The sequence below is a fragment of the Drosophila melanogaster genome, chromosome 2L (genome assembly GCF_000001215.4).
Source record: "Drosophila melanogaster chromosome 2L".
NCBI classification, from domain to species: Eukaryota; Metazoa; Arthropoda; class Insecta; order Diptera; family Drosophilidae; genus Drosophila; species Drosophila melanogaster.
This window is the reverse complement of record NT_033779.5, coordinates 14,422,017-14,446,184: the sequence shown is the minus strand read 5'-3', so window position 1 is coordinate 14,446,184 and position 24,168 is coordinate 14,422,017. Positions and strand designations below refer to the sequence as shown.

Below are 24,168 nucleotides of genomic sequence, written 5' to 3'. Positions count from 1 at the left end.
AGTCGGGCAGTCGGGACTTGTGTGCCCGACATTAACTCGACAGGATAACAAATCTGTTAAATGTGACAAACGAGCCGAGTGAGCTGGTGTGCGCTTTGTACGAGCCATCGCTGGGGAAAACGATAGAAGGCCAGCCCGAAGTCAAGTTATGTGGGCGGCAGGGGCAACCTTCACCTTCTCCGTGTCTCAAACCATGTCCTGCGGTGATTCCATTGACCTTTTCCCGCTGAGCATCCCCTGATCCGATCTGATCTCTTTTCTCAAGTTGCAGGAGGAGGTGACCCGAACGCGGCAGGAACTGTCACTGCCTAACGATGATTTCATGGTGGTCAAACTGCAATAAATTTTTATTGGCACCTATTATTGGGCGACATACACGAGTATGGAAGAAGTTCGGCCCAGCATCATCCTAGCCGAAAACAGCAGGCAATTTATGACCAAGTCCTGCTGCAATACCATTCCTTTCAGCTGCCTCATTGTCCATGCATGTCACACAGGTCCTTTGCGAGGTCCTGGTCTTGACCTGACAATGATGTCCCGCAGCGTTTAAGCTGGCACTCATGACAGTTTTATTAACCTGTTTACGAACTTCGGTGACCCTGATTCCGATTTAATAAAGGTCCTAACCGTGCGATGAAGACATGAAAATTATGGTTTCCTAGTCAATTGTTTCCATATGTACGCCATATTATAAAATGGTTAGCTATTTACATTAAGTATTTATAAAAAGCCCGTTGATATAATTTCATATCCACCTTGACTAATTTACAGCCAAGTCTTTGACTGAAATATGCGACTGTAAAGATTAATAACTGAAAAATTTAGGTTTTATTTATGTTATAATTTCCAAAGCTTTAATCCCTTAATGCCACGCAAAACCCCAAAACGCCTCTCATGCAGACTAATTTATTTAAACATTTTTTCACACTAAATGCTATAATTTATGTTGGCGGCGGCATTTTCATTTCCATGCCAGTTCAACCTCCTTCGCGTCGTTGCACATTTTAATTCTTCTCGCTTTGACTGGGTGATGCCTCATAAACAATATTAAATCTCCTCACAACCTCCGCCTGCCATCTGCCCCCCTTACCATCGAAAACCATCGAACGGAGAGGCATGCGATAAAGGAAATATCCCGAGACGGCCTAAGTCCCATAAAAAGTTATTTCCCGCTTTGTTTCTGGTACCGCCTCCTCATTTTCTAAATGTTCCATGACCTGGCGCTATTTTTGTCTGTCCGGAGCGAGAGGAAAACTCTTTTGAAAATACAATTTACAACTGAAACTTAACTCGGCACTGGTGGCACATCCGATGGCAGCAAATAAACATGACACAGAACATTTCAAAATATGACAGTTTTAATTTTCAACGGAATTTTTGTTTCGTTTTTAAGAGAATGTATAAATCTCGCTCAGCAGAACACAAATGCTTAGCAATGTGTCAACTCAACAGTGCTGAACAAACAATATGGCAAATAAACTCATCTATTTTTAAACTACATTTTAGACATGTTTATTAAAAATAAATACGGAATGTATTAAAATATTACAATACCATATATGAGTAATAAAAATTTAAGCTTTTTATAAATATAATTATATATGAAATATAGTTAGTTAGTTGTTTTATTCGTTATTTTCCCCAAACAGTTGGTAGTTTGAATTTAATCGATTAATTTAAGTGTCCACGCCCCTTGGCGGAAATGTATGGGAAAACCCAGAACAGGCGGTTTATTTCGTTGATGGCGCTGATGATGGGTGGACGTAATTTTTGTATGTTGATTGCCCTAATATCTTGAACCACTTTCGGTGTGATTTATGTGACATATTTATGGGCGTTCATTTTGAATATTGTTCAATTTTATGGAACATGCTCATTAAGCGCTGGAAACGTTGACTGTGGCTGAAAATTACTGGAGAAAAACTGCATCAGCAGAGGGACATTCACAATGGAAAATCCGTAACGAAAACTGGAACACACAATATGGAAATTGACTTCTATTGTCATTTTTATTGCCTTTACTAATGGTTTTTGGCTTGTCACGGTGAATTATGGTCGGGCAAACACACACACACACAGATAGTCGGGTAGGTGCCAGGGACACGCTTTCAATGCGAGGGCGGCGGTCAAGGATAACGGCCATAGAAAAGGGCCACAAAGCAGGACACACACTCCTTCTATACGGTTCTGCCCCATTCTCAGCAAACAGCAGGCAGCAGGCGGCTGGCAGCAGAAGTCAAACGAATTTATAATTTATTGCCCACACATTTGCTTGCAGTTGAGCGTGAAGCAGGAAGATGCACGTAGCCGGCATCTCTAGGATTTGCTCTGGACACCCAATCCATTATTGTTCTCATATGGTTTCCAGTTTGTCAGCAGCCACAGCAGAGTGAACAACAAAAACAACATCAACGACAGCGACAGATGTATTTTATTTCAAAACAGGGGGCGGGAGGACACAAGGACATTTAGGTTGGCCTCTCGCCCAGCATTCGTCGACAATGTCAACAATTTATTTGGATCTCAACATATCGAATGCTCGATTTGATGCATCGAATCGTATTTTGAAAAAGAACTCTCAACCGAAAGACCCTAACTGCAGATGGTTAAATGGCGAAAATATTGGGATTTATCTACGAATGCAACAGGATTTCAACAATTTAGGATAGGATTCTGAATGCAATACTATAAAATGTAAGAAGTACATGAAGAATGACAACTTTTTATATACATACATATATTGTAAGCAGCTTTGTTGCTTTGGTTTATTATACTTCTTATTTTCTATTAGAGGCACCCCAAACTGAAATTCCGCGAAATGATCGATCTAGACCTCGTTCGAAACCCCCTTTGCTAACTTACTGACAGTTGAGGAACACCCACAACCTTTTCATTAGTATGAGCAGCATGCAATTATTCCTATAATAAACAGAAATATAAAACGAAATCGTGGACAGGAAATCTGGCGCTCCACGCGCACACCTATCAGATTGAATGGGATGGGTTCTCGGCTGGGATGAGGCCAAACTTATTTATTATTATAATTTTTTCGTTGGCCAGCTCTCCTCGGAATTGCCACATAAACAAATCAAACGTAATAAAACTCAACCCATAAATTATCAAATGTCCCGCACTCACACAACCACCCACCCACCCATTCACATCCATTTGACGACACACGACAAAAAATAATCGTAAAGAGCATAAAAATTGTGTCATAATAATAAATTTACTTAGAAATTTTGTTGGGAAAACTCCCTCGCGGCTTCCTGTAAGTGCGTTTGGCGATGGGCATTTTTGGATTTTTTATGATATATTTTATGGGTTTTTATTGTAATTACGTACAAATTTGTGTGCCTTTATAAATTTTATGAGTTTTCGCCTTTCCACGAAGCCATAAAAATATGAAATTCATACAAAAGAAATCCGGTGGAAGGAGATAAGAGCTGACACGTACACAGAATCGAAAGGGAGTGTCGTCCATGAAGACAATGTTGCTTAACTCTATGGCATACCTATGAAGGTACCCCACTCCCCTGTCCTATTACGTGCATCTGGTTGGCACATTTGCTGTTTGTTGAATTAGCTGCAAGTGGAAAATTGAAATGCGGGAAGGGAGCGAGGGTGAGCCTCAGGGATCGAGTCATTATCGAAGGCAGTCGGGTGGCTGGCGCCGATGTTCCACACCACCTATACTTATTAAAAATTATGCCGCATGGGTATGGTGCCCCTGTCCACACATCCATACATACATACATACATACATACATATAATTACATGAAATTTTCGTGGAAATTCAGAACACTCACACCGCATCCCCCGCCAATCGACACTCTGCGCCGCTACGTGGCATAATTGAAGCGAAATGCATTTGGGGCCGGAGGAGGCACGCTTCCCTGCCTGATTTAATAAATGGTAATGTGCTTAATGGTTTTTTATGACAATTAGTAGTTGTAATTTCTGGAAATCATAAGCGTGTACGAGTGCCTGTGCATGACGCCAGCCATCACACACAGTAATGACTTAACTTGGTTCGTGAGTGGTGTTGGCCAAGCGAAATGCGGTAAATGCAGCCGCAGAATGAAATTATGGGTAACTTATAGAGATAGAGGAGTTTCCGGAGCAACAATGTATCGCGATTAGACAGGCCGTGCGCATATTATCACCACGGCCCGAAGAACACGTAGTGACGATGCGCACCGCTTCGGTTTTCCGATTATTAGAGGTTGTATCGGTTAAACTAGCAGGTGTGCGTAGCAATACAAATGGGTCAGAAAAAAAAGATACCAAAAAATCAAAAATGCAGGATAGGAGCTTAATAAATTCTTTCATTTAAATTCTGTTCCATTTAACAAAAAATCATAGCAATACAATTCTTTTAAAATTTCTTTTCCAATCATTTTAATCTCTCCTAAGCCTTGAGTTACTCTTCTGTAATTATATTTATGGTTTTATATAAACACACAATATAGATGTAGTGCACTTAGCTCACCAACTACCAACTTCCCAACTGCAGCTGCAAATGGCTTGATGCGATCGACATGAAGAGTTAAGCAGCTCGAAAGTCAGACATTCGAGCCGGGTGTAAGCCCATGGCCCTTTCATTTACCAGATCCTATGCTTAAGTCCCCCCTCCCCATCTATTTCGCTGTAGCTACGAGTCGGATAATTACAAAATCCGCTTAACCTCAAACGTTGTGTAATTCAGCGTACCGTCCACATAACTGTAGCAAGTCGGTAATTGTAGGCAAATGCCAGGGGAGCCTAAATGTGTCTGCGCGCAAAGAAAGCGGCATGTTAAGTACTTAATAAAATATCCCACCATTGCAGGAACTAAGCCGGCAACAAGGTTCCCTCATCCATCGTTTGTGTCGTCGCCTTTTCGCCTAATGCGTTCATTAGCGGAAAAGCTACCTCAAAGTGTATGCGTTGTTGTGGAAAAATGCTAACCAAGCGATTTCGCCAAGGCAGATGCTAGGTACGTACACAAGAAAAATAATTCAATAACTGATTTTACTTAATGAATATAATCTATTCAGTGCGTTCATATGTTGGCAGTAACATAGGCTTATTTATTATGAATATAAATGGAATAGTTTAGGCAAGATAATACATTTGTTTCACCATGATAAATATTATTACATTATAACATGTAAATAAAGTTTTTCAACATTTTTCTTCAAGTGTATAGGCTAGAGAATAGGGGAGCGATGGGCAATGGCAATGCGATACCCCGACGAGTGTGTAAGTCTCGGTGCTGAGCGTGTGCTGAGTGCTTAAATACTTAATGCGGTTGACTGAATTTTAGCGCATACTTATTCACTTACTTAACCCGAAAACAGAATTAAACCCAACCAGCCACGACTGAGAAACCCGCCGGAGAAACCCGGCAGAAAACCAGCTCGGTAAGCTGACAACGACACCAACGAGCAGTAGTCCTGTATGCCAAACGTCTGCCCTAACAAATGAATACAACAAAAAAAATAAATAAATAAAAGGAAAAGGAAGGAAAAATTGTGTTGTCGCATTTCCACAGCTCATCCCACTTTTGTCACATGCGCTTCACTACCAACTGCTGACCCTGGTCAAGTTCCGTTCCACACGGTTCCGTTCGGTTTGGTCTGGCCCGGTTCCCACTGGCCACACCCACAAGTCGGAGCTGCTTATTTAGTAGTTACCACTTCCTGTCGCCTGGCATCCTTGTCACTGCCGCTTCGGGTTAACCTCAATGCCCCTGGTCCGGGTAATGTGTTCACACTCGGGTATTTGTGGTTGTCCGGACTGAGAAAGTAGCAAGGGTATATGGGCTTTCAGATACAGTTTGCAACCTCTGCAAGAAAAACTCAAACTTAGACTAATTTTTAAGTTCACTTTCTAACTATAAATTCATATGAATAATAAATTCAAATATAATAAAACATTCGTACATTAATTTTATACACAACAGATATTTTATTTATTTTTTTGAAATTTCAATATATATCCAAAGAGTATTTGGGAAAGCACTACTGCTAGTATATCTTCTTTTTGAACGTCATCATCGTTTGACACTGCATAGGTGCAAAAAGGTTTGTTCTTTCTTATTTAATCTTCTGCGGGTTTCGCCCACCTTTCGAAGGTACCAATCAAATACATACTTATATACACATATTCGGCTACAGCCAACAATTAGCAACGTGTGGTTTTCGACAGCTGTCTCAAATTGTTTCACATGACCGACCGAACCCGTATCCTTCCGAGGGTCGCCAGCTCTTCCCAGACCGGACCAAGCTAATTGACTTTTAATTGAAGGTTGTTACTATTACCTGGTCTAAGTATCACCTTTGAAAGAGCTGATTAATTGTATACCTTAGCGAAAGTATTGAGTGAATTATACACTTCAGTCGCAACAGTTTGGAAATCTTTAATTACTTCCCTTGAGTTCCTTCTATGGCTTCGCCTCTATTGATCACTCGCCCACGTTTGCCCTAATGTGGCTTGGGTGCAGTCTGTGTGTACTTAATATCCGGATGAAGTGTAATTAGCGGTAAAACCCTACAAGTACACAGTAATCCTCGACTAAGGGTGCGCAAAATGGTTGTGACCATAACTAAGTACTTTGGAAAGACCAAGCGATAAAAAAAGAGCAGAGAATGTAGTATGAACGCAATACCAAAAATCTCCTATTCTTAATTAAAAAATATTGGCAATATATTATAAGTTCTTTAATTCATATATTTAAATATTGTTAAATTTCGTATCTTTTACATTAGATATATTAAGTCAATTCATTCATTCACATCAAGGGAGCGAAAGATACTATTTACACAGATTTAATCCCATCAACATTGTTATTCATAAGCTAATCAAATTGCCTAAACTGAAAGTAAACTGATTCGAACAAAATTCATAATCGATAAGCCTAATGGACAAGGGGGGAAAGTCAGGAGGACTCCCCCAAAAACTCATTTGGCTAACAATAGCAAAGCACATTCCGAAAGTACAAATATGCAGATCGGCTTAATTATCATCAATTTCAAGCAATTAAAATGTCTGCCCCTGAACGGTGGGGTTGCGTTGGGTTGGCAACAGAGTGCCGCAGTGCCAGAGTTTCGAGTCCATAACCCTAAGCCCATCCAGCTTGTAAAACAAGCCGCAGCAACTACAACAACGACGACAGCTGAACAGATAACAACATTGTCGATAGGGAGGAATCTCCATTCCCCAGTCCCAAGTTTCCCAGTTCCCAGTTCCCAGTTCGCAGCAACAGGAAGACAACTCAACGACGCTTAATTAATATAAATACAAATGGTTGGGGCTACCAGGAGGAGGATTCGAGGAGTTCGAGCGGAGGAGCGGAGAAGGCGCCAAAGTACGTTGACAATTACTTATAGGATTTTGGTATGCCAGAGTGCGTGTGGCTTGCTTGATGAGGTGGAGGCGGAATAGAAGTTGGAGTTAGAGGGTTACGAGCAGTCAAGACGCTCTGGGCGCCAATAAAATGAAAATTTCCATAGTCTGCTCAGTGCACAGCGATTTCCATAAGTAGCTGGCAGGTATAAGACAAAGATATACAAATGGCAGGGGGGGGGAGGGTGGCGATGGGGATTGGATACACCTCCCTGAAAATCCCCTTTTAATACTGACGATGGCTTCCACACCGGCTGCATATACAATTAGTGTGGCAAAGCTGTGACGCTGGGAATGGGGCAAATTAAGGTGCATAATTACAAGACCCAATACAACCATTTTGTGGTTAAGCATATTAGATTTTATTAACAGCACAACTACACCCACCCATCATTGGCTTTTAATGGGTTGGGTTATTTTCAGCTTGGTTGGGCCCTACGTGACCATATGCAGGAGATATATTGCCTTGCTGTTCTGACGGGAAATTAGCAATAAATCATTGAGGCAGCAGGAATAGTTATAGCGTCGGTTGGGCGATCTAAACTTACTTAATCAAATTAAAATGTTTCGAATTTAACGAAGTACAAGGTAAAACAGGTAAGATTATTTACGATGAGTTTAAAGGAATTATAAAGCCTAGTAAAATGATGTATCACCAAAAAGAAAGGCTTAATTACACTCTCTAAGTTAGATAATTGCATGGCAACTATAATTATTTATTTAAACTTTAATCAGTAGGAAATGACTGATTTCCCCCAGTGTACCAATACAGACTGCTATGATAGTTTCTTTGCGACTTATGTACCTTCATTCAACTTCGCATAGCAACCGCACAATTAAGCTGTCCCATTTTGATGAATGACAGCTAATTGCGAAAAGCGCCGCAAGAGTCCTGTTATTAAAACGGGCAAAAAAAAACGGATACCCTTGCCTTTCACTTTAATCAATTTTAAAGTGCACGCGAGTCCGTTAAATGACCCAACGACCGACAAAACGACCATAAAACCCTAAAAAGGACGCCATTAAACTAAGAAAAAGTGAATAAAAATCTGCGGCGAGCGGAGAAGGTCCGTCTACAGAAACGTGTGCTAAATCACTGATGACTACGCGGCGCCAATGGGGCAAATTTTATGGTATATTTGGGGGACCAAGCCGTAGCATCCTCGAATGCTTAATTTCTACTTCCGTTGGTTACCATGGCATATGGAGACTCGATCCGAACACCGAGCTCCCCAGACCAGACATGGCATTAATTCTAAGCCGCTGGAAATCGTTTGCTTCGAAATCCAGTGGCATCCTTCCCTTTGATGTGGTTCAAGTTCAAGTCGTTTCGTTTCGTTGCGCTGCGTTTAGTTTCATTTCGATGTCTGCCAATTTGGCACGTAATTTAATATTAATTTGTTAAACTTCATTCAAGGCGCCTCCCCCAGTCGTTGGGCATTTTTTAGCTGAAAAGAAAGAGATTCATCGGCGGAGAAGAAGATTACAGCTCACCGTTCGCTCGTTAGTCGGCTTAAACGTTTTCATTGTTATGCGTCTTGGCAACGCCTCCATCGCGAACCTGGGGACCTGTAGCTGGGGACCTGGGACTCTGATTTGATGGTGACTGGATGATGATGGTCTGGGACCCCGGTCGCTCCGATCCTTTTATGTTTGCTCGATATAATTACGTAGCTGTCGGCCTGAAATCATCATCATCGCTATATATGCCGCCCCGGCGGCGGAGTTGGGCGATCAGCCCGTCCCAGCCCACTGATTGTTATGTATTTTGATAGGTTTCAACGAAATCAGGGCCCTAATAGCAACGCGCTGCTTGCGAAATGGACGGGTCCAACCTACTTCGCCCTCTTATAATTATTGAGCAGCGTTCGACAAGTGATTATACGGCATTTGTGTCGTGATTTTGCCAAGGGGATGGCCAACGAAATGGGAATGGGAATGGGAATGGGGGCAACTCCAGCGAAAAGGAGCGAGTCCAAGCGTTACTCAAGGGCATCCAGGCATCAGGTAAGACAGCGTTAAGTTATGATGTTGTGATTATGCCAGATTTAAACGCCAGGCTGAAGTTGAAGCAGTCTTTCTGCGAATAAATTACGTTCGAAATCGCGTTATGGTGGGAGTACGGAAATTCTCAAATCATTTTGGTTGGCAGTGAATAAATCGCATCCCAAGAAAAGAGTGTACCTTAGAGTAACGTAAGAATTAGACTAGGATCAAAAATTAAATCCTTCCAAGGAATACAACACGGCAACCCACAAGATCTTAGCGCACTGATTACATGGACTGATCCTAAAACCTTCTCGAGTTCAGGGTTTTGAGATCGACTTACGGTAGCACACCCATCGTTATATCACGACACAAGGTTATGTAATTCCTTATAAGTCCATTCAACAAGCAACCCACCCAACTAGAGCTACTGTTTAACTGATCTCCCAAGATCTGCAAACTGAGTAAACACAATGCAGTTCACAAAAGGTAGAGGAGGACTGCAACAAATTGCATAAGCAAACCAGATCCTTTTTTCTTAGTGGCAAGGACACATGCCCCGCAAACACCCAGGAATAATGAAAATCCCTTGTGCCAGCAGAACAATGGAGAGACAAAGATGGGCAAAGCCATAAAACGTTTGTGAGGATGAGGGACATAAATTTCGGTTTTCGGAAATCTCTTGTTTTGTCTTTCGGCTAGGAAATAAAATCCATTTATGGTTACGCTTATGGTTCAATTAACACTTTCAATGGCAGGCAAAGATAGCTGAGGGAAACCAGAGGGAGAAATTGATATTTCTGTCTTGCCAACTCCGCAACGCGATAGACATCTTCCAGTTCCACAGACGTGAGTGTCTTGTAGTGTCTACTTTTTCTGGGTTCGGGGTGAAAGTAGAGCTCAGCAGGGAGCAGGACAAAGGCTAATCGTTAAGACAATGAGTGGCGTGGCAACTGGAACTGGAAAACAGAGGATGTCATAAATTTCAAGTGTAACACCAAATGTCTTTTTTGGGATTTCAGGTTCCAAAGTGGATGCGATACGCTCCTCTTTCTAACCTTAGTTTATTTTGGTCGTAAAAAAAAAAGAAACCCCAAGTAATTGAATAAAATTCAAGACAAAGGTGAAATAGAAAGTACTTATCTCGATCTGTCGCCATCTCAGACTTTTACAAATGCGTGGAAAGATCATTTTTATTCAGCTGTTCGTTTTCAAAGGATATTGTGCTTCAGCTATTCTTATCCTTGATAATAAAAATAAAGTAAAAAACATAAATAAAAGACTTTAAAGAAACTAAAAATACTTATGTTGCTCTAACAAACATATGACTTATATCTATAAATTCGTTTTTAAATTAATATTTAGTTTATTTCATGTCCTATGGAATTCATGCCGATGGAAGATAATACAAATAAATGCTATCTTTGACACAAACATTTTCATCTCAAGCTAAAGTGGACGTGACTTCGATCTAATGTCCAGATAGTTGAAAATACAAGAACTACCAGAAATTGCTGCCTTCCTTAAATAAAGAAATTTCGCCGAAAGACCATATTAAAACCATTGAGAGGCCAACTTTTCCGAGCAAGTACGTGCAGAGAGTCTACAAAATATCTTCAAAATAAATACGTAAAAATTGTGCTACACGTTCTCGAATTCCAAGAAACGAATTTCAAAAAGAGTTATGTTTTCTGTGGTTTTGTGAATGAATCCCAAGTTCGTTCTTTAGTTTACTGCTTCTTAGAAAATTTAGTGATAACTTAATATGAATGGAAAAAGATATATAAGTCGTTTGAGCTCAGAAGAACTTGTTAAGAATTTATAGTTTCCGCTTTAAGTGGACTTTTGGACCACACGGATGTGATGACAAGAAAACAAACCCGAATCAAATAAACAAAATATCTCTCACTGTTTGCATTGAAAATATGAAGAGCCTAGCACAAAATGCTCACATATGTGACAGCCTTATTCGAAACCACAAGGATCTGGGAGTACAAAAATAAACGAATAGATGACTACGGCGATAGAGGGAATAGATTGAAGGATTCTAGAACGCAAAATAGTCATCCAGCCCACTCAGGCTTTGGGTAAAATAAACAATGACAAAACATTCTCACAAAGTGCTTAAATGCAGCAATAACAACTGCAGCATGTGTTGTGTACAAACACAGAGAGTACTTTACTCCGGTTCCGGTTCAGGGGATGATTGCAGTTCCAATTTTTTCCTTTTTTGTTTTTTTAGGATGACAACTTGGGCTTGAGCCTGGTCACCCAGTAATGAAAACACAACAAAAAATCCAAATTCAAAATAAATAGAAACTGAAACATAAATAATGCAACTCTACGTACTTTGGTAATCATACAAATGGTGCTCGAGCTAGGGCTAAACTAATCGCCCCACAGATGTGAGTAGAGCCCAGTAGACGGCCAATTAAATGCTTATAAAGGTTAGATTTATGTGAGACAGTTGACATGTTGAAAAGTTTGGTCGGCTGTGCGATTTAACTACCCCCCGGGAAAATCTCCATATGCAAACATTCTTTATCCCCCGGCTGCTCATCGGAGCACATATGTATGCGTATCTGTAAGTAGGATCAATATAATGCCAAGCAAATGCGAAAACAAATCCTGGACTTAGAACGGCTAAACAAGTATCTTCTACAATGGCCAACCGGTTTTCGGTTTGGCTTAAATCCAAAATCTGCCAATCATTTCCTTTGTCAGAACTGTCAACAGTTTAATTCTCAATGTTTGACCTTCTTCTTTTTTCACTTTTTTTTTGCAAGTAGTTTGAACTGTCTATGATTTCAGCATAAAGTGTAGTTATAGTGAAAGAAATTGTTGATTGCACAAAAATGTAAGTGCCATCGAACAAAGGAATATTGTGTTTTTCTTTTTTCTAACAAAGAATAAATGAAAGAAGAGTGCATGTGTAGATTAAAAAACATTCTTTTGACCATTTGAAAAATAACTTGTTATCACTTATCTTATTTCTAATGAAGAAATGAAGTGCTTATTCTCAAAGTGTAATACTTATTGAACAATAAACTTTTACTGTCACCGGATATTGTCGTGTCCACAGCTCCATCAATTAGCACAATATTAAAACATTTTATGACTGTCGTAAAATTCCAATTATACATGCGACTTTCCTATTTTTTAGACAAAATTATCAAATCTTCGCATGTGCCGTGTCACACACCCATTATGGATGAACCAAAATTAATAAATCTCAGAATTACGTATGCACAACACAAGGCAAAATGTTATGGGTCATTAAATGCGGAACTTTTTGAGTTCGTTTGCAGAATGCATATACCATATAAAGTATGCGATATTTGTACAATTGAGAAATGATATGGGCAAATAACTTAAATCGTAAATTGGTTGTAATCGCCGGGGGCAATAAATTTCGTCTTTATCAGATGATGGCGAATGGGGAATGTGATTTGAATTTTGCCGCTTCTGGTCTGAGGTAAGCCCTTTATTTATTATTTTGTATTCATATTTGCAAAAAAAAAAAAAAGGTAAACAAATTATATTTCCAAATCAAATCAAAATTCAGTCGGCGCCAGTTGGCTGTATGGGTGCCTTTGTCGGAAAGTTATGTTAATCAGTCTTCCAGGCGATCAAAGACCTGGCGATCTGCGGCGGAGCGAAGACTTATGCAAACACCGATTGACTGACTGACATATTGACACAAGCTCGCTGCTGACTGACTGAAAGACTGAATGACTGGACGACTGGCTGCCTGACTGATGGTGGTTTCCAGCCAACTAAAATGAAAGTCAAGAACTGTGTCCATGTCAATACAAGCCATATATCAGTCATGCCTAGAAATCAACCAACCCAAACCGAGCCAAGCCACGCCAGTCAGTCCAGTCCGTCAGTCACTCAATGTCTCGTCCCTGTTCTGCTTCCGACTCCACTACGGATTCGGATTCAGATACAGATTTTGATTCTGATTCAGAATCATCCGATACTGGTTCCTTCTGTCTGCGCAATGCATTTCTGACATTTTATTGATTGAAGAGGCAACATTGACGCAAATACACACACAGTGCCGGGAGAAAATGCAAATATTTAACAACCTTTTTTTTCTCGTTGTTCATTCATTTTCATTTTCTTTTCGGTCCATAAGCAATGTCTTCTATTGGTTTTTTCGAGCACCAACCTCCCCGGGTTTTGGGTGTGTAAACATGGGGCTTTTATTTAAATATAAACTCGCTCGCCCATCGCATTGCATTGAATACATGATTGAATATGACTACCGTATGACAGATGGATTTTGTCTGTGCCTTCTGTCTGCTTTTCAGTTCGATTGTTTCGTTTGTTGTCTTTGGGTGTCTGTCTTTTGCTTTCGGCCTGGTCGAAATGCCACACACGATTTCTGGCTGCTGCTGCTGCTGCTGCTGCCACTGTTGTTATTTGTCGTGTACATGGGCATGCATAAGTCATCTCCGAATGCGAATGAATTTCCCCATTTTATTTGGGCCTGCTGCACTGGCTCTGGTCGTGCAAATATGTGCATAGCTTGTAAATTGAATGAAGTGGGCTAGGAAAAATGATTAATCCTGTATTGATTGAACCACAAAACAGTAGGCAACAAAGGCGGACTTGTTCTGGACACCATTGATTTGATTACCCATAAATATTAGTTATTCACATCACAATTTCAGATGCAGTAGCTCAATTTTACAGGAATATATTTCAAGACAAAAGGCCAAACTATGACTTAAAAACCATTCTATTTAAAAAGAAGTGAAGTACTCAAAGTATAATAGAAACACAATCCGTTTTAAAATAAGTAAAGGAATAGTGCCATGCACCATATGCACTTTGTGTTGTAAGACAACAAATCGTTTTGTATTAATCAGCTAAAGGTTAAATCGATTTGGCCGTGCAGCAAAGCATCTCATCTCACTCCCCAAGATCATTTCTGTTGAACGGCGTGACCAGAAAATTAAATGACATCTGCAGACGTCTGTGATCAATTGACACTCGGTGACCACAGGTCCGACCTCGACCAGTTCGAACCCATATCCCTACAGGACCTAACCCTCGTAATATGTCCCATGTCCTGTGCTGCAATGACTATCCGCTCCCTTTCTTCCTGGCGGCTCTCATTCCACTCGTTTATTCTGTCCGAAGTGTCAAATTACCCAGAAAGCCGTAAATTTAGGCCTTCTGGCTGCTGTCACTCGACCAAGAGCCATTCTGCCTTCCTGCCTGGCCGGCAGTTGGCCGGCACACAAAATTGGTTTCTGTGTCTGCTCGGCTGTTAATCTCTGTTGCAGAGATTAGCGCCCCCATTTAGGTGGGCAAAAAGGTGGCACAGGACTCTGGAAATTGGTCCCTTTTTTCCAAATACATTTACCAGACATTGCCACATATGTATGTGTTACTCGATGCGAAACAGGGAAAATTGATACCTCGAGCCCTAAAACCAAGAGCTAATTAGGTGCCCAGTTCTGATTGAGAGCCATGTCACGGGTTGGAGTGGGTCAACCCTAATTTACCTCGTATGTATATCCCTGTAAAAAGCCATCGATGATTTTAGCGAAATTCAATACTAATAGGAACTGGTGGAACCTTTGGCCAGGTCTCAGTTTGATGAAAGCAGGAAATCTCACGCCAGCGAACATGACCAAGCATCAAGGGTTTAGTTTCAGTCATTAGTCGATCTCACACAAAAAATACAAAATTCTTACACAACAAAATATAGCGTAACATATAACTCATACTCTCATTCAGTAATTTAAAGAAATACCTGGTTTTATCGTTACATACAAATAGTTCGAGATTATTTAAATATTCTCTCCATTTTTGTTGGGAACAACGAGCAGAGCAAAAATCGTAATAATCCGTTCAAAAGTTTTTCTCACATTTCACAACTATGTAAGCCGTGTTCACTGGATTCCGTTTCAAACTGGACTGGGTTTTGTTTTTAAGTAATTAAAAAAGGCACAAGTAAGATTCAATTTGAGAAGTACAAATATTTGCGGTTGTTCCTGTTCACTGCACTACTCCAGCTCAAAACACCCAGTGATGCCAGAATCTATTCTCACCTTTGTGCTAATCGCTATGCACAACATAAATCCAGTTTGGAAAAAAGCTGAAGCGACTCAGAACCCCGTTTCCCACTCCTTCCAACAGATGTTGTTGGCTCAGAGCTCAGGATTGAGGGCTCATAGCTGAGAGTCCAGGTCGAATGGGTGGGTATTGTTTGCTTTTGTCGACTTTTTGTGAAATCCTGATGGAAGCAATTGTTTATGCATTAAATAAGCCGATGCCGAGTAGAGCAAAGCATAGAGGACCTAGAGATGAGCACCGGAGATACTCACTTGGTAGACAACTGACAAAATATGTAGCACAATGGCTGATGGGTAAACAGCAAGTGGGATGGGGAGGAACAGCTTAGCAAATCTCAAATCTGACAGACAGTCAAATACAATGGCACTTAGGGGCTGGCCCGGCCCTACCCAGGGGTGAATTTCCGAACTTCGAGTGTGAGTTTCGCCCCGAAACTCCTTAAGGCCTCTGCACATTTATGATAAATATCTAATTCCATGATGGACAGCTCTCAGTAAGAAGGAAACTGCTCGTCAGGGGATTAGGCCCTCGTTCACAGTCTCAACTACCAGATTGTTATCACACGCAATTTTGTAATTTGATGAAAACAAACGAATTAAGATACAGATCGCAAAAAAGAAAAAAAAAAACCCGGTAGTTCCAGACACCAAACAATACAAGTGACGAGCCATCGTACCCCCAATTCGGTTAATCCCCTGCAATTGGTATCGTATGCGGTATGGTTTAGTTCTGTCGGTTTAGGTTCACACAACTGTGAAATTTGATGCAGACACAAGATGAAGGTAACACGATATGCATCACCGTGCACCTATTGTTGTGCAGATCTGGTAGCCACTGATTAGTCCGGGCATCTGTTAAGCCAGAAGGCAACAGTGCTCTACAATAGGTATACTCGAATGTACCTGGTTTATTCACTTGGGCGTCACCAAAACTGCAAACTAATTGGGTGCACTTCGTTTCCCACAGGGGGGTACTTTATATTACCCATTGATCAGGGAGTTTCGTGACAGAAATTCAATTAAATCAAAATTAATGTATGCAAATAGGGTATTGTATAGAAATCACCCCAAAATTAAATGGAATCGAAAGAATTCTCCTCGATATCTCTAAGTCAGCCGATCGTACATAAAAAAGCAAATCCAAACCAATGTGAGTTAAGCCATTTAGGTTATTAAAGTTTAAGTTTTAACAATTTTAACTTACCCTCCACGGTCTGTTTCTCAGCAGTTGTATTCCAACTTAAGGCTCATACCCATCGTGCATACCATTTATTTCGATTATAATGGCCCACATATCATTGATAGATCGATCAAATGTGGAACACTGGTAGCTGGCAGCCGATGTAATCGAACGTGATCTCTCACAGGCCCCACAGGCCACAAATTAATCTATATGAGTCGCTGCCGCCACCTTGGACAAAAGGAAGAAAAAGAAGTTGCTTTAATGAAGCATATGTGTCGGCTTTTGGACAAAAGAGCGGGCAGTTCGAGACGAGGCATACAATTTTTATGATTAATCACAAGATCGATGAGAAAATTATGCTCATGACAAAAGGCCGGGCCAGAAGCGGGCATTAATCTGCATTTTCTAGGCCCCATCGTGAGCGAGATGACAAAGCGTTTATGGCGCATATAATTATTGGTTGCCGCCAAAGATCAGATGAGAAACGGACTCTCAAGTGGCAGGAAATGCCACACAATTTGCCTTATTTCCCCTCCACTCCACCGGGACTATTCTACTTCACTCGTGGGACCTGAGTGGAGATAATGTCTTAAGTATCGGCGACCAAAATGTCATTAATGTCAAGTGCTTATAATGACTGGTAAGATGTTTTGTGAAAAAGTCTTTCAATCTTGAAAGACTTGACTGGAGGCATGCATAATTTGCTTATATCCAGTGGCTACTGTTCCGATCGAGTCTATGGGAGGCAATTACGAGTGCTGTGATTACGCGATACGCTCCATTATTAAGCGTATTTGTCGGCTCAGTTCAAAAATGGCCACACAATCAATTACAGTCACCTTTTCATTGATTCCCAGCTGAGGCTGTCTTTGAACAACTTTTTCCTGTCTGCACACACTCGAAATGTTACTCTGTACTGTATAAATTAATGAGCATCCTTAATTGTTCATATTAACTAATGTTTAAGTGCGAATAAAACTCACTTGTAGTTAAGTTATTTAATGGGTTCTAAGACTTGCACACATATGTTAACTATATGTATGTATAAGCAAGAGGCACAAAATTTCATAAAATATCCCACAGCACATTCATATAAAATTTGATTTGCATTCGAAATATGTAAGAAATTCCCCATAAATACCTGACTAGCTGAGCAAATAATTAGGGGACAACAAGCGATCACAAATTGCCAGAAGGAGAGGATATATAGGCAACCTGATAAATACCAACATGTCCAGACTTAGCCATTAATAACTGGTAAGCTCAGCAATGTTGTTGCGTTGCTAACTATTTTTGTTCACAGACAGCAGAGGCAGCAAAAAAAAAGCGTTTGTAATTATAACGCAAAAAGGCCGCGACAAACTCATTTGTCCATAGTGAAAAATTCACATTACACAGCGTCGCTGCCTGCGGAGTTATTGACATGGAGAGAGGTGAAGATTGGGTAGATGCCATTTGAGGCCTGGTCAAGATGGTCAGTGGATGGTCGGTGGATGGTGGCAAAATTGCCATGACAACAAATCAAGCATCATAATGTGTCAAGCAATGCATCAAGTGGCCCAACTGGAACGTCAAGGCAGCTGCGATGAAGCAAACGCATTACAACGTAATTGACGAGAATTGTCAACACTCCTCGGGACTCCAGAGGCATCGTAGATGGCATCGGGATGCCTTGGCATGTGCTCATCCTCTCCATCCTCCCCTGGATGTTCCAACACCTCGAACCCGGCCACTTACTTTATTTATCGCAATTACCGATTACAGCTAACTTTATGGCTTGCCAACCAGTTTCTTGTCCAATTGCAATTGCTGCGAATTGTCTTAACGCATTTTCTTGCGTCTTTTTCGCCTGACGATATTTTATTGTCATTGCCTCGGATGTAAGTAGGTAGTGCTGGAAAGCTAAGTATAGAAATTGTATATAGAGTGAGAGATTCAGTAATGAGTATTGTGAATAAAATTAAACAGGTTCTTTCATAGCAATATAATGTTTAAATTATCATTCAAAGTAAAATTTAACAACATTATATATGAGCCTAAAGGATAATGTCTCTTTTTCAGATCATGTAATTGCTTTTAGTCATTAACTTATTCAATTAGTTTGCCAGCTTGCAGTTAATTTATAAAATGCTTTCGCTTAGTATATTATGTTTTCCCCTGTGTGAAGAGTATTCAGCTTATTAAGAAGTCCAATTAAATGACGTTCCATAACTTTTGCAAACAATATGCCTCTTTTACTAGCCACAATCGCGATTAAACTCGATATCCGTACTCAGCTTCGGTTTCGATTCAGTTTATGTTTCGCTTGGCAGTGACAGTTGATGGGATCCTGTCAAATGAGTATCTGTCAACAAGCCCTCAACATTGTCGTTTTCAATTTTCGGCAGGATACCAGTGAAGGATATTTATGGTCGCTGTGGTGCTGTGCGAAAAATTATCGAGGCATTTTGATCGTATTTCTTAAGCTCGTTACAGTGGGGAACAATTTCGTATGCGACGCATAATGAGTTGCAACTTGCGACTTGCAACGAGTAGAAGTGAATGTTAAAGTTGTCCCTTCGTTGTCTGCGGTTGTTGATCTGCTGCCGTTCCTGCTGCTGCTGCTGCTGTTGATTATCCCTTGACAGGGCATCAAATGCGAAAACGACCGCCCAATTTACATACAATGCACATCAATCGAATGGGCTACAACTACAGTCCTGTCACTGCCACCGGGCACCTTTGTGGCATCATCGGTTTTCCCCATCGCCTCCTATTTTTTTTTGTTGTTGCTGTCCTGTATTTACCCTTTTACCCAGCCTTTTGGGCCCGGCAATCAAGCGTACTTGTTGTACGACTCCAGCAACTGGCCAACCGGCCAAAACGACCGACCAACCGACCAACAACTTTAGCGGCCATGACACAAAGATTGACAGCATGTCGTCGCTGTTTGGAAGCCTGATTGACATGAGTAATCAAGCAGCCGAAATGTGCCCACAAAACGCAGCCAGCAATGACACTGACAACGAAACCAGCCAACCAAACCACGCAGCCTTTCGTTTGCCCCTTTGACTGACAACGATGAGTCGACAGCGACGGCAACTGGCAACTTGCAACTTGCGACTCTCAACTTGCGGCAGCAACATTGCGGCTCTGTGCCACGTTCAGACCACTGCCATAAGGGCAATTTCGATGATGAAAGAAGGGGGCTTTCACTGCTCCCAGATCTCGACTTTTGGATGCATAAGCCCAGTTACCATAATCAGTATCAATTAAACCACAACTGTTGCATAAAGTTATCTAAACACAGCAGAAGGAGCATAATTTAAGGCATTGAGGGTACATAGAGGGTACCAAAAGTAAAAATAGTAATAAATACTAATAAATACTTAGCATCATATAACTGATGGTCCTTGAATCTGTTAGCCATGTTCTTCTATCCCTTCTTTCTGAACATTCTCATCCAATTATTACATTCCCAGCTAATTCACGCATCAAATGCAAATTGCATTCAAGTATGTTCCATCCAGCCACGTAGCTCTTCTTGCCAGACTTGAGCACTTTCAAAAATCCGTATCCTTTGCGGATTACAAAACAGAACCAATATCCCCATTGTCAACTCGAATGTGGCCTTTGATGAAGGCGACACGACATTGACAGACGGTAGCCGATTGACTGCTGACAGGCGGACTGGCGGGACAACAGTCCACCGAAAGTTGGGATCCCGATCGGGATCGGGAAACGGGACTGGGATTGGGATGGGATGGGATTGGAATTGGGATTGAGGAGAGCAGACAAGCCTTTCCGATCTGGCCAAAATGAAGAAGCCGCTGCCGAGGGAGAACTGCAAACTGCAATTCTGATGACTTTTTGTCAGGCCTGATTGACGTCAACGACTCGAAGACGTTTGTCAGGCATATAAATCTTTTGGCTCGTTTGTTTCTTGGCTATGCCCACATATACCAATCCCAATCCAAATCCGACTCCAAGCCGGGGGATTATAATGGCCGACAACGACAGCGATGCGATGCATAAACAATGCCACTTTAAATTGGCAATTGTTGCGACAGTAAATTTTACAATGAATTACTACACTGCCATTCTTTTCTTTCCTCATTTTTATGTTTATTTATTTTTTTTTTTTACGGATTTTCGAAACAACAGCTAAATAAAAGGGTCGAACTGGCAGTCGAATATAATTGCACGTCTCTGGGGCGAAAGTACGACCTGATCTTGAACTGCAAATTGGGGCGTAACTAAAGACCGATTTACCAATTCTTTTTTGAAAGTTTAACCTATGGGTTCGATTTATTCCAACTATAAAAAGGCCGGGTTAAAGGTGTTTTAGGTACAGTTCACTTTGGTCTGGAGATCAGACAACAGTAGTCTAGCTAAGATTAACTCATAAACTAGCTGCGGTACCATGGCTCAAAAGGTGAGTTCAGCAAAAAAGGATAACAACTAAAGCAAATTATTATTCACCTCGATTTTCCTTAGTTTTTCATCGCCTTTGCCCTCTTGGCCATTGCGGCTATTCGGGCAGCTCCTTTCCATGGCCACGAACACCACGGTCATCACGGTGGAGCCACCAGTCATGCCTCCGTGCATCTAACATCGCACGACGATCATCACGAGGAACATCACGGTCATCATCACGACCATCACGGGCATGATGATCACCATGACTCCCATGCTGAGTATGACTTCCAGTACGGCGTCAAGGATCAAAAGACTGGGGATGTGAAGTCACAGAGTGAGTCACGACATGGCCACACGGTTACCGGACACTATGAGTTGATCGATGCCGATGGCCACAAGCGAACTGTCCACTACACGGCGGACAAGCACAAGGGATTCGAGGCTCATGTCCATCGCGAGAAGCTCCACGATCACCACCAGGCGGAGCACCATGGCCATGGACACAGCGGCTACGAGGGCGGACACGTTGAGTTCGAGGAGCACTCCTCGCAATCCGGACACGACTATGGCCACGGACACGAGGAGCACGGTCACGGTCATGGTCATGGACATGGTCACGGAAGCAGCTCCCACAGCTATTCGCTGAAACAGGAACACGGACATGGGCACGGCCACAGCCACGGTCAGGATCATGGTTTCGAGCACGGACACGGTTACCATTGAGTTGACCCCTAAGCTATACAATTGTTTATCAATCGTTTATTGAACTCTTACCAAATACCTATTGTTGTTATACCAAAATAAATCAGGCAAATATTTTCAAAATTGAAATAATTATTTGATTTGAAATGGACAAGAAGTGTAACTAAAGTTTCCCTAAAACCTATTAAAATCGAATTATAAAGTTTCTATACTTACCAACGAACTATTAACTTAAAAAAGAAACAAATCACAGTAGATAGCTCTTTTCGATACATTTGGAATATTTAAACATTTCAAATTATTAGTGAAATTTTAGCATATTTAGCATATGGTGATTTATGAATTGAATAGGCAGGCATTCGCGACTCAACACCAAGACGAGAATCGCATAGACCGTAATTTGGGTCAGAATCAGTAATGTGCGACACGACAGGCGAGATATATCACAAATTCGATTATTATAAATCATATTTGTACAGTTTATCCATAAATTAGCCCGCATATCTATCTATTCGCTGGCTATTTCAGGTGGCTGAAACTTGTATTTTTTATGCAAGCATACACACATATTGTATATATGCGTGCACATGGCGATTTTTTATGGGCGATTTCTTTTCACTTCTAGTGGTGGCAATCGGGTTTTCGGAGTTGAAAGTCCTTTATTCATCCGCGCACACCCATAAATCAAATATATATATCTCCCTAGCATTCGCGAGTGCGTGTGTTTTTGTTTGTTTGTTGCTTTCCCCTCAGCCCGAGTTGGCTACAATTTGTTTAACAGACAGGCTCGGCACATCCTTGCGTTATCCTGTTGCCCTCGTTTGTTGCTGTATTACAAATGACTGTGGAATATTTATAAGCATCATAAATTTAATTTATGTCGCCGCTGCGCCCGCCGCGTTTATTGTGCGCATAATAAACGCTCCACAAAAATCCCTTCTCGACCCAACTCGACCGGGACTCCAGTTGCCTCTCGCTTCGTGTAATTTATTATTTTTATACGTTCCATGTGTTTGTGCGGCACGCACTTTCTACATTATGTAATATACGAGATATAGTGCGAAAATTGCAACAGCTATTACTTATATTTATTATGGCACTTTTTGCCGGATTTTTGTGCTTCTTGTGTTGCAAATAATGATTAATTGAGGTTCATTTTTTCATATTGAGAAGCTCAATTTGTAGGTCAGAAAAACAGAAATTATACTAATAATTTGTTAAATAAATCATTTGAGTAGATATGCGCAAATATTGTAAAAGAAGCTTTCAATTAAGAAATAATACGTTTAAAAATGCTTCATTTCAATAATGAAAATATTCCCAATCAAAATAAGTATCAGTATATTAAGATTATATATTATCTCATTGCGATTTCTGATTATAAAAAAGAAATTATCAACTGACATTTAAGGAAATTATGCGTTTTGTATTTTAATTTTCCTTAATCACGATCCTTAATCAATGCGATTCGACACTTAATGAGCTAAAGTGAAAAATTTACATGCCACCTAATGCAATTGAATCATAAATTTTGTTTCGGAAAAAATTAAATTGAAATTAATTAAGCTAAGCTTCAAGGGAATGTGAAGTCGCTGTTGGCACAGGTCGTAAATTCACTTGATTACGATTTATTTGAAATGAAATCAAAGCAATAAAAAACACAGTTGCCGAAACGCAAAACGGAATGAATTTTTAGAAAACCGAGAAACTAACCCCAAACGCGACGATCCATTTGCATTGCAAATTGCTTTGTCAAGTGAGTTTTGAGCTCTAAAGCGGACCATTCGCGCATAAAAATAAAGTAAATATATATTTTATGTTTCACTTGTCGTCGTTTAATGCCATAAAAATGGGTATGTGTCTTATTAACTGATGAGGCCGTCGTTTCGCCCAACCAAATATACATTCCCAAACCGGTATGGCACCAGCCAAGTCAAAATCCGTAAGCAGTGCGCTCCCAATCCCCATCCCATCCAATCGAATCCACTCCAATGCCCGTTACCTGACTTGGGCCATGGTGTCATTAATTTTGGAATCGTAAAGCCCACAATATGTCAAACGAGACCACACAGCGTCGTAAAATTCAATGTTTATGGGCAGCCTCTGATTTTCGGTATAGTATAGTAAGTTTGGCTTGATTTTTTTGTTTTTTTTTTGTTCAAGCTGAACTTGCTTCGGCTTTGGATTTCGAATTTGATTTTGATTTTCATTTTGGCTTCGGTTTGGGCTTTGAATTTGTTATCAAAAGTGTCGCGTCGCTTTTAATGGCTTTTGCTTTAGGTGGCTGACTGCCTTGTTGCGTGTTTCGGTTTTTTAAACGCTTGCCAGAAAATTAAGCGTAACTTATTTGTCAAGTTTCTGCTCGTTTTTTTTTTGGCCTCTTTGTGGAACATAAATAAGCTTGATTCGGTAGGAGA

General features: G+C 40.8%; 1 protein-coding gene and 1 long non-coding RNA gene across 2 annotated transcripts; both read left to right on the top strand.

Annotated features, from left to right (window-relative positions):
* The first annotated feature begins 15,362 nt into the window (after positions 1-15,362).
* On the top strand, positions 15,363-17,573 carry lncRNA:CR44732 (long non-coding RNA:CR44732). The gene has a single exon (NR_124254.1). It is a non-coding gene; the product is annotated as a long non-coding RNA:CR44732 (long non-coding RNA).
* Positions 17,574-20,995: 3,422 nt separating this feature from the next.
* On the top strand, positions 20,996-21,870 carry Cpr35B (Cuticular protein 35B). Its single transcript, NM_135869.2, has 2 exons — positions 20,996-21,065; positions 21,128-21,870. Exons 1-2 carry the CDS (start codon positions 21,054-21,056, stop codon positions 21,770-21,772), a joined length of 657 nt encoding a protein of 218 aa, NP_609713.1. The 5' UTR covers positions 20,996-21,053; the 3' UTR covers positions 21,773-21,870.
* The last annotated feature ends 2,298 nt before the right edge of the window (positions 21,871-24,168 follow it).